Source organism: Dendropsophus ebraccatus, chromosome 6, assembly GCF_027789765.1.
Source record: "Dendropsophus ebraccatus isolate aDenEbr1 chromosome 6, aDenEbr1.pat, whole genome shotgun sequence".
Lineage (NCBI taxonomy): Eukaryota > Metazoa > Chordata > Amphibia > Anura > Hylidae > Dendropsophus > Dendropsophus ebraccatus.
This window is the reverse complement of record NC_091459.1, coordinates 150,796,472-150,806,471: the sequence shown is the minus strand read 5'-3', so window position 1 is coordinate 150,806,471 and position 10,000 is coordinate 150,796,472. Positions and strand designations below refer to the sequence as shown.

The following is a 10,000-nucleotide window of genomic DNA, read 5'->3' as shown; positions in this document are numbered from 1 at the left end:
CAGGAAGCGGCCGGGGACCGGAGCGCCGCGATACGGGACACGCCGCTGGATCCTGGGAGGTGAATGGACGACTTTTCTCTCAGCCACCTCCTCCCCAGCCAGATCCAAAAATAGCCCCCCACGCTGGAGTACCCCTTTAAGTCCCCTACTAGATCAGCTGAAAGGACCGGCAGCTAAAGGAGTCCACACCTGGGCACCCACTTACAAGACCAGCGTTGATGCCATCCTGAACGAGCTGCAAGACGAGCTTGAGATCCAGTCACCCTCTGAAGAAAGACTCAGATTTTGTAACAGGCGTCAGAAGCCAGGTGAGACTCTCAGAGACTATGCACTTGCACTACACGCTGCCTTCAGAGCTGAACTCCAACTAGACACCTTTACACCTGCGGATGCAGAGTGTATTATCATAGACAGGTTCATAGAGGGTGTAGATTCCAGGTCCACTCACTTACTTAGGAGACCTAGCCAAACAGAACCCTGGCTTACCCTCTCTAACAGAGTTTAAGGGCCCTATTCCACAGCAACGATAATCGGCCCCATTTCGTTTGGTGAAATAGAGAGAACGCTATTCAATCGTAGCGATGCGCGGTGGGGGAACGATGATTTTAGGTCTGGCCCTAAATGAACGATCAGCCGATGACACGATCATCGGCTGATCGTTCATTTAGGGCCAGACCTAAAATCATCGTTCCCCCACCGCGCATCGCTACGGTTGAATAGCGGTGCGCGGCGGGCGACCGACGATTTGACAGCAGCAGTAATACATTACCTGTCAGGTCTTCTCTGCGCTGTCTTCATCCCAGGGTCCCGCGCTCTCTATCTTCTGAATGGCCGGTCAGCTGACGGAGCGCTCAGCCAATCACAGGCCGGGACCGCCGCGGCCTGTGATTGGCTGAGTGTGGCCTGTCAGCTGACCGGCCATTCAGATTATAGAGAGCGCGGGACCCTGGGATGAAGACATCGCGGAGAAGACCTGCAGGTAATGTATTACTGCTGCTACAAGGACATCGGTAACAATATCCTTGCAGCCCTCGCTCAACGATCATCGGGCCGTGGAATAGGCCCAGTAAACAAGCGGCGATCTAGCAGACCGCCACTCGTTTACATCGTTGATCGGGCCCTCCTCAGCCCGTGGAATAGTACCCGAAGAGTCTTGCTCTTAAGTCCCCGAGCCCTCCAGGCAATAGTGAGGCCCGTTAAGAAGGCCCCTCTGCAGCACCGTACCTACCAGTCCTGGCAAGTGCCCATACTTCCCCAGTCCTCAATGCTGCTCCCCTCAGCCTGGCACTTTAGGCGGCTGCAGTACCTGACAACCCCCTACAAGAGCAGGTGGAAGCTATGGCAGACCCCCTCAAAACTGTCTGCCAGGCATTAAAGAACTTAAACGGCCCAGCCAGCACCTCGCTCCAGAGACTCTTCCCACAGCAGACCTCTGACCCCTGAGCCTCACATCTGGCTAACTAGTTCCAGTCGGCCACCACCAAGGAGAGAGCCCCCTGCTTAGAGACCTTACTGTACCTTTTGCAAAAGATATGGCCACTACCAAGCGAGGTGCTACCAGTTAAACAAGCAACCCCCGAGGAGAAGTATCGATCCTCAGAAGGAGTTTCCTCAAGGTCCCAGGAAGCGTCCATACAGGAATCAAGGTTCCTATCGCCTGCCCACATGCAACAACAGTGCGTGTCAATGGTATACGCCTTAGATGCCCTTACAGACACTGGCTCACAGATCACAACCATTGACCACAAGGTGTTTAAAGAGAACTTTGATTATTCAGAACTCTCCAGCTTAAGGGATGAACCTGCTAATCCCACCGACCTCCCCCTGTCTGCCCTCTGGAGGCCATCTGCAACATACAAGCGTCTCTCTATATCACCATGCTGGACCCATTACCTACCCTAGTAACCACAACCACCTGGTCGTGGTCGCAGAGACACCCCTTATGGCTCCTCGCTGGGAGGCCCCTTTACCCCAACTTGTCGCTCTAAAGATGGTTTGTCCCTAATTCCCAGTAACGGTATCTTATCCCTCGGGTGGGATACTGGGAGGCCATTATCCAGTTAGGTAGCAAGGTATCATTGTAACTGAGACATACGGTGGAACAGATTCAGATATGGTGTTAGGCATGAATGTTATCCGGCATGAATGTTATCCGGCATGAATGTTATCCGGCATGAATGTTATCCGGCATGAATGTTATCCGGCACGGTGTCACTGATGTCCTTTAAGCCTTGCATGCCTCTCTCTCTTCCGTCCCTCCCTCTGCCAGGCGATCAGTACAACAAGCCATCCGGAAGCTCAACAGAAGTTTGGTCGATCCCCAGGGAGAGATCTGCAGAGTCAGAGTTACAGACACCCGTCGGGTCACCCTGCCGGCTAACAGCCAGATAGTGATCTCGTGCCGAGCACGGCCCAGTATAGGAAACAAAGACTACCAAGCCTCGCAGCCTTGTCACCGTCTCCAACGGACGAATACCTGTTGGACTTGTCAACCTCAGTGACAGCCCTGCCCGCCTCCCCAAGTACCATGCAGTAGCCCAGCTATGCCGGCTGAACCCAGAAGACAAAGCAGACTCGGCCTCTGAACCTACCGAGCCCTGGTGGTCTGACCTGAACGTAGAAGATGCCAACACTCCTCCAGAGCCAATCAAAGGAGTCCTGAACATGGTGAACCACCATCAGGCGTTCAGTAAGAATCCCCTGGATTACGGGAAACCACCCCGCTGCACGGCACACACCCCGCTCAGCCCGGGAGCGCACACACCAGTCTGCTCAGCCCGGCACCCACACACACGCCAGCACCAGTCTGCTCAGCCCGGCACGCGCACACAAACACGCGCACACACACACACACACACACACACACACACACACACACACACACACACACCAGTCTGCCCGGCACGCACACGCAAACACGCCAGCACCAGTCTGCTCAGCCCGGCACGCGCACACACACACACACACACACACACACACACACACACACACACACACCAGTCTGCTCAGCCCGGCACCCACACAAACGCCAGCACCAGTCTGCTCAGCCAGACACCCACACACACGCCAGCACCAGTCTGCTCAGCCCGGCACGCGCACACACACACACACACACATACCAGTCTGCTCAGCCCGGCACGCGCACACACACACACACACACACACACACACACCAGTCTGCTCAGCCCGGCACCCACACACATGCCAGCACCAGTCTGCTCAGCCCGGCACGCGCACACACACACACACACACACACACACACACACCAGTCTGCTCAGCCCGGCACGCGCACACAAACACGCGCACACACACACACACACACACACACACACACACACCAGTCTGCCCGGCACACACACGCAAACACGCCAGCACCAGTCTGCTCAGCCCGGCACACGCACACACACAGCTCCTCCCAGCTTTCACTTACTTCATCTTGTAGGTCTTGGCCCCGATCACAAGGGAGAGGATCTGGTGCCCCAGGCAGATGCCAAACACCGGCCGGGGCTTCTCCTGCTCCATGAAGCGCTGGATGTTGGTGAGGGACTGCTGGCAGTAGACGGGGTCTCCCGGCCCATTACTCAGGAACAGGCCATCATACTCTGCAGGACAACAAGCAACGTGAGATCCAGGGGCGCCCGATAGATAATTCTCATACTGCCCTGTTACCTCACTGCTGCCCCCTGCTGGTGCATGCTCTGCTGCATTGCACTCTGGGAGATGTGTCCCATAGGGTAAAGCAATACACCAAAGGGGCAGGGAACAATATACTGCTATTAGACCCCCTATATAAGGATATACACCCCAGTATACTGCTACTAGACCCCCCTATATAAGGATATACACCCCAGTATACTGCTACTAGACTCCCCCTATATAAGGATATACACCCCAGTATACTGCTATTAGACCCCCTATATAAGGATATACACCCCAGTATACTGCTACTAGACCCCCCTATATAAGGATATACACCCCAGTATACTGCTACTAGACTCCCTATATAAGGATATACACCCCAGTATACTGCTACTAGACCCCCTATATAAGGATATACACCCCAGTATACTGCTACTAGACCCCCTATATAAGGATATACACCCCAGTATACTGCTACTAGCCCACTATACAAGGATATACACCCCAGTATACTGCTACTAGATCCCCCTCATATAAGGATATACACCCCAGTATACTGCTACTAGATCCCCTATATAAGGATATACACCCCAGTATACTGCTACTAGACCCCCTATATAAGGATATACACCCCAGTAAGTATACTGCTACTAGCCCCCTATATAAGGACATACACCCCAGTATACTGCTACTAGATCCCCCTCATATAAGGATATACACCCCAGTATACTGCTACTAGCCCACTATATAAGGATATACACCCCAGTATACTGCTACTAGCCCACTATATAAGGATATACACCCCAGTATACTGCTACTAGACTCCCTATATAAGGATATACACCCCAGTATACTGCTACTAGCCCCCTATATAAGGACATAAACCCCAGTATACTGCTACTAGACTCCCCCTATATAAGGATATACACCCCAGTATACTGCTACTAGCCCCCCTATATAAGGATATACACCCCAGTATACTGCTACTAGCCCCCTATATAAGGATATACACCCCAGTATACTGCTACTAGCCCCCTATATAAGGATATACACCCCAGTATACTGCTACTAGATCCCCCTCATATAAGGATATACACCCCAGTATACTGCTACTAGCCCCCTATATAAGGATATACACCCCAGTATACTGCTACTAGACTCCCTATATAAGGATATACACCCCAGTATACTGCTACTAGACTCCCTATATAAGGATATACACCCCAGTATACTGCTACTAGACCCCCTATATAAGGATATACACCCCAGTATACTGCTACTAGCCCCCTATATAAGGATATACACCCCAGTATACTGCTACTAGACCCCCTATATAAGGATATACACCCCAGTATACTGCTACTAGACCCCCTATATAAGGATATACACCCCAGTATACTGCTACCAGACCCCCTATATAAGGATATACACCCCAGTATACTGCTACTAGCCCCCTATATAAGGATATACACCCCAGTATACTGCTACTAGATCCCCTATATAAGGATATACACCCCAGTATACTGCTACTAGATCCCCTATATAAGGATATACACCCCAGTATACTGCTACTAGATCCCCCTCATATAAGGATATACACCCCAGTATACTGCTACTAGCCCCCTATATAAGGATATACACCCCAGTATACTGCTACTAGACCCCCTATATAAGGATATACACCCCAGTATACTGCTACTAGACCCATATATAAGGATATACACCCCAGTATACTGCTACTAGCCCCCTATATAAGGATATACACCCCAGTATACTGCTACTAGACCCCCTATATAAGGATATACACCCCAGTATACTGCTACCAGACCCATATATAAGGATATACACCCCAGTATACTGCTACTAGCCCACTATATAAGGATATACACCCCAGTATACTGCTACTAGACCCCCTATATAAGGATATACACCCCAGTATACTGCTACTAGACCCCCTATATAAGGATATACACCCCAGTATACTGCTACTAGCCCACTATATAAGGATATACACCCGAGTATACTGCTACTAGCCCACTATATAAGGATATACACCCCAGTATACTGCTACTAGACCCCTATATAAGGATATACACCCCAGTATACTGCTACTAGCCCACTATATAAGGATATACGCCTCTGCCGCCCCCCCCATTACTGCGATACAGGAGGGTGGGTAATATGTGGGATAAAGGTCACAGCGCTATGAGTTGACCCCTCCCCGACATCCAGGCAAAGGGAACGTCTGCAGCTGCCAGGAAACGGGGGGGGGGGGGGTATTGGCACAGAGCCCGGCTCTACTAGCATTGACCTTGGCACAGCGAGCGCACCACCTGAGTACAGGACGGCAGAGATGATCTGCGGGAAGGGTGCGTGAACGAGTGTAACCTCAGGTGATATATACGAGTGTGACCCCAGGAGATGTACACTACCGTTCAAAAGTTTGGGGTCACATTGAAATGTCCTTATTTTTGAAGGAAAAGCACTGTACTTCTCAATGAAGATAACTGTAAACTAGTCCTAACTTTAAACCAATCCCCTCTATACATTGCTAATGTGGTAACTGACTATTCTAGCTGCAAATGTCTGGTGTTTGGTGCAATATCTACATAGGTGTATAGAGGCCCATTGCCAGCAACTATCACTCCAGTCTTCTAATGGTACAAGGTGTTTGCTCATTGGCTCAGAAGGCTAATTGATGATTAGAAAACCCTTGTGCAATCATGTTCACACATCTGAAAACAGTCTAGCTGGTTACAGAAGCTACAAAACTGACCTTCCTTTGAGCAGATTGTGTTTCTGGAGCATCACATTTGTGGGGTCAATTAAACGCTCAAAATGGCCAGAAAAAGAGAACTTTCATCTGAAACTCGACAGTCTATTCTTGTTCTTAGCAATTTCTGGCATGGAATAGCCTTCATTTCTAAGAAATTGAAGATTTCCTACAACGGTGTGTACTACTCCCTTCAGAGGACAGCACAAACAGGCTCTAACCAGAGTAGAAAAAGAAGTGGGAGGCCGCATTGCACAACTAAGCAAGAAGATAAGCACATTAGAGTCTCTAGTATGAGAAACAGACGCCTCACAGGTCCCCAACTGGCATCTTCATTACATAGTACCCGCAAAACACCCGTGTCACCATCTACAGGGAAGAGGCGGCTGCCGGATTTTGGGCTTCAGGGCAGAGTGACAAAGAAAAAGCCATATCTGAGACTGGGCAATAAAAGAAAAAGATTAAGATGGGCAAAAGAACACAGAGATTGGGCAGAGGAAGACGGGAAAAAAGTGTTGTGGACGGATGAATCTAAGTTTGAGGTGTTTGGATCACAAAGAAGAAGGTTTGTGAGACGCAGAAGAAATGAGAAGATGCTGGAAGAATGCGCCAGAAGTGCCCATCCAACCAATCCAACTTGTGGGAGCAGCTGGACCGTATGGTACGCCAGAAGTGCCCATCCAACCAATCCAACTTGTGGGAGCAGCTGGACCGTATGGTACGCCAGAAGTGCCCATCCAACCAATCCAACTTGTGGGAGCAGCTGGACCGTATGGTACGCCAGAAGTGCCCATCCAACCAATCCAACTTGTGGGAGCTGCTTCTAGAAGCGTGGGGGACAATTTCTCCAGCTTACCCCAACAGATTAATAGCTAGAATGCCAAAGGTGGGCAATGCTGGAATTGCTGCACAAGGAGGATTCTGGGACGGAAGCAAAGTGTGATGGAAGAACAATGTTATTTCACATACAAATCAGTATTTCTAACCTTGTCAATGTCTTGTCTCTATTTTCTATTCATTTCACAACGTCTGGTGGTGAAGAAGTGTGACTTTTCATGGAAAACACTAAATTGTTTGGGTGACCCCAAACTTATGAACGGTAGTGTACATACATCAGGGTGACCCCAAACTTATGAACGGTAGTGTATATACATCAGGGTGACCCCAGTTACCTGCGGTATTGATGGGCGAGTCCCAGGGCAGCACAGTCACCTCTGCCCCTCTCTGGCACAAGCAGCGGATCTGGTTGTATTTCAGGCCACAGTCCAGCGCCGCAATCTTCACGGAACCTCCAGGGTTAAACACACGCGGCTCCTGCAGAGGTGACACATTGGTGAGGACCGGGCTCATACAGTGCTGCACCGGGGGCCCCACACACACTCACACAGTGCTGCATCGGGGCCCCACACACTCACACAGCGCTGCACCGCGGCCCCACACACTCACACAGCGCTGCACGGGGGCCCCACACACTCACACAGCACTGCACCGGGGCCCCACACACTCACACAGCACTGCACCGGGGCCCCACACACACTCACACAGTGCTGCATCGGGGCCCCACACACTCACACAGCGCTGCACCGCGGCCCCACACACTCACACAGCGCTGCACGGGGGCCCCACACACTCACACAGCGCTGCACCGCGGCCCCACACACTCACACAGCACTGCACCGGGGCCCCACACACTCACACAGCACTGCACCGGGGCCCCACACACTCACACAGCACTGCACCGGGGCCCCACACACTCACACAGCACTGCACCGGGGCCCCACACACTCACACAGCACTGCACCGGGGCCCCACACACTCACACAGCACTGCACCGGGGCCCCACACACTCACACAGCACTGCACCGGGGCCCCACACACTCACACAGCGCTGCACCGGGGCCCCACACACTCACACAGCGCTGCACCAGGGCCCCACACACTCACACAGCACTGCACCGGGGCCCCACACACTCACACAGCACTGCACCGGGGCCCCACACACTCACACAGCACTGCACCGGGGCCCCACACACTCACACAGCACTGCACCGGGGCCCCACACACTCCACAGGCACTGCACCGGGGCCCCACACACTCACACAGCACTGCACCGGGGCCCCACACACTCACACAGCACTGCACCGGGGCCCCCACACACTCACACAGCGCTGCACCGGGGCCCCATACACTCACCTTCAGGGACACCTCCTGCACCAGGTTTCTCTTTGCGGGGTCGTCATACGGCACCTGCCCCTCCTCTGTGCCCTGGGTGATGACTTTGCCCAGCATGGTGCCTGCCTCCCGGATCTTCTTGGTGAGAGCCCGCGTGTCCACACCTGCAGAGAGATGGCAGTGTATGATCATCCCATCACACCTCCCTCACTGGCGCCCCCCACAGGCTCTTACCTTGCAGTCCCGGGATCCCCTGCTCCTTTAGCCATTGGTCCAGCGATTTGGCGCAGCTCCAGTGACTCGGATCCTCCGAACATTCCCCCACGATCAGGCCGGCGGCGTGGATCCGACTGGACTCAAACCACTGCGGGGAGACAATGGCGACAGAGAACCGCGACATGTCACAGGGGACGGGAACACGCAGCATACAGAGAGGACCGCGACATGTCACAGCGGGCGGAACACGCAGCCTACACAGACCACCGCGACATGTCACAGCAGGCGGGAACACGCAGCATACACAGAGGACCGCGACATGTCACAGCGGGCAGGAACACGCAGCATACACAGAGGACCGTGACATGTCACAGGGGACGGGAACACGCAGCATACACAGAGGACCGCGACATGTCACAGGGGACCGCGACATGTCACAGCGGGCGGGAACACGCAGCCTACACAGAGGACCGCGACATGTCACAGCGGGCGGAACACGCAGCCTACACAGAGGACCGCGACATGTCACAGGGGACGGGAACACGCAGCCTACACAGAGGACCGCGACATGTCACAGCGGGCGGAACACGCAGCCTACACAGAGGACCGCGACATGTCACAGGGGACGGGAACACGCAGCCTACACAGAGGACCGCGACATGTCACAGCGGGCGGGAACACGCAGCATACACAGAGGACCGCGACATGTCACAGCGGGCGGGAACACGCAGCATACACAGAGGACCGCGACATGTCACAGCGGGCGGGAACACGCAGCATACACAGAGGTTCGCGACATGTCACAGCGGGCGGGAACACGCAGCATACACAGAGGACCGCGACATGTCACAGCGGGCGGGAACACGCAGCCTACACAGAGGACCGCGACATGTCACAGCGGGCGGAACACGCAGCCTACACAGAGGACCGCGACATGTCACAGGGGACGGGAACACGCAGCCTACACAGACCACCGCGACATGTCACAGCGGGCGGGAACACGCAGCATACACAGAGGACCGCGACATGTCACAGTGGGCGGGAACACGCAGCATACACAGAGGACCGTGACATGTCACAGCGGGCGGAACACGCAGCCTACACAGAGGACCGCGACATGTCACAGGGGACGGGAACACGCAGCCTACACAGACCACCGCGACATGTCCCAGCGGGCGGGAACACGCAGCATACACAGA

The 10,000-nt window shown here is 53.5% G+C and overlaps 1 protein-coding gene across 1 annotated transcript in view; it reads right to left on the bottom strand.

Annotated features, from left to right (window-relative positions):
• The window catches only part of CAD (carbamoyl-phosphate synthetase 2, aspartate transcarbamylase, and dihydroorotase), a 32,144-nt gene that overhangs the window by 21,208 nt on the left and 936 nt on the right, over positions 1-10,000 (bottom strand). The window contains exons 2-5 of the mRNA XM_069974358.1: positions 8,820-8,949; positions 8,607-8,749; positions 7,586-7,727; positions 3,432-3,603 (exon numbers count right to left, since the gene is read on the bottom strand). Coding sequence (XP_069830459.1) covers positions 3,432-3,603; positions 7,586-7,727; positions 8,607-8,749; positions 8,820-8,949 — 587 coding nt within the window. The remainder of the gene's footprint in view (positions 1-3,431; positions 3,604-7,585; positions 7,728-8,606; positions 8,750-8,819; positions 8,950-10,000) is intronic.